General features: G+C 48.4%; 1 protein-coding gene across 1 annotated transcript; it reads left to right on the top strand.

The window, feature by feature from the left end:
- Nucleotides 1–175: 175 nt before the first annotated feature.
- Nucleotides 176–1,129, top strand: LOC117940406 (probable G-protein coupled receptor 171; the record flags this gene model as incomplete). The annotated part of the gene is made up of 2 exons (XM_034865710.1): nucleotides 176–351; nucleotides 899–1,129. Coding segments are annotated over exons 1-2 (396 nt in total), but the record flags the coding sequence as incomplete, so codon positions are not given.
- Nucleotides 1,130–1,183: the final 54 nt, after the last annotated feature.

Raw genomic sequence — 1,183 nt, 5'->3', positions numbered from 1 at the left:
AACATGGGGACAACATGAGGACAACATGGGGACAACATGAGGGCAACATGAGGACAACATGAGGACAACATGAGGACATGAGGGCAACATGAGGACAACATGAGGACAACATGAGGACAACATGAGGACATGAGGGTTAAATAAGAACCAGGCGATGTTTGTGTTGTTTCTGCAGGTGACGCGGTGATGATGTCTTCTTCCTCCAACGCCAGCAGCGGCGAGGACAGCGAGCGGTGCGTCGTCAACGACCAGATGGTCCCCTTCATCGTCCTCTACATTCTCGTCTTCATTGTCGGTCTCCCTGGAAACCTGCTGTCCCTGTGGACCTTCATCCGCAGTCCCGGGACCGAGGTAGGACAGCCGCAGCAGGTGGTTTTACAGGTTGTCAAAATGAGACCACATGAGATAAAATTAGACAAAATTAAACTAAATTAGACAGACGATTTCGTTGCCTTTTCGTCTCCCTTTTGTCTACATTTTGTTGTCTTTTCGTTGCATTTTGTTGCTCTTTTGTTGTCTTTTGTCTTCTTTTTGCCTCCTTTTAGTTGTCTTTCTTGTCTCCTTTTTGTCTCCTTTTTGTTGTCTTTTTGTCTCCATTTTCGCGTCTTTTTGTTGTTTTTGTCGCTTTCTCCGACATTTGTTGTCACTTTTTGACCTTACAATTTGGTTGAAGGAAACCCAAATTTCTGATTTAGAAACGTTTTGAAAGTGGGTCAAACAGGAGAGTTAAAACCAAGAGCGCCATCTAGTGGACTCATAACGTAAAGACACCACGAGTCACCACTGGTGGTTTCAACATGTCTCTCTGTGTAAATGTCCTGCGGTGTCTATAAAGTTATTTGTGTGTCCTGCAGTGTGTATAAAGTTATCTTGTGTGTGTGTGTGTGTGTGTGTGCAGCTGCAGAGCACCCGTGTGTACCTGACCAACCTGCTGGCGGCTGACCTGCTGCTGCTGCTCGCGCTGCCCTTTAAGGTCCTGAAGGACCGTGGGGGGGCGCCCTGGACCCTCATGGTGTTCCACTGCCAGGCCAGCGCCGTCGCCATCTACATCAGCCTCTACGCCGCCATCGCCTTCCTCGCCTTCATCATCGTCGACCGCTACCTGCAGGTGTGGGGTCAGAGGTCGTCTGTATTTTAACATAGGGGGGTGTATACTTATGCCCCTGTATTTTAACATAGGGGG

This window comes from Etheostoma cragini, unplaced genomic scaffold (assembly GCF_013103735.1).
Source record: "Etheostoma cragini isolate CJK2018 unplaced genomic scaffold, CSU_Ecrag_1.0 ScbMSFa_2427, whole genome shotgun sequence".
Lineage (NCBI taxonomy): Eukaryota > Metazoa > Chordata > Actinopteri > Perciformes > Percidae > Etheostoma > Etheostoma cragini.
This window is presented reverse-complemented; position numbering and strand designations above follow the sequence as displayed.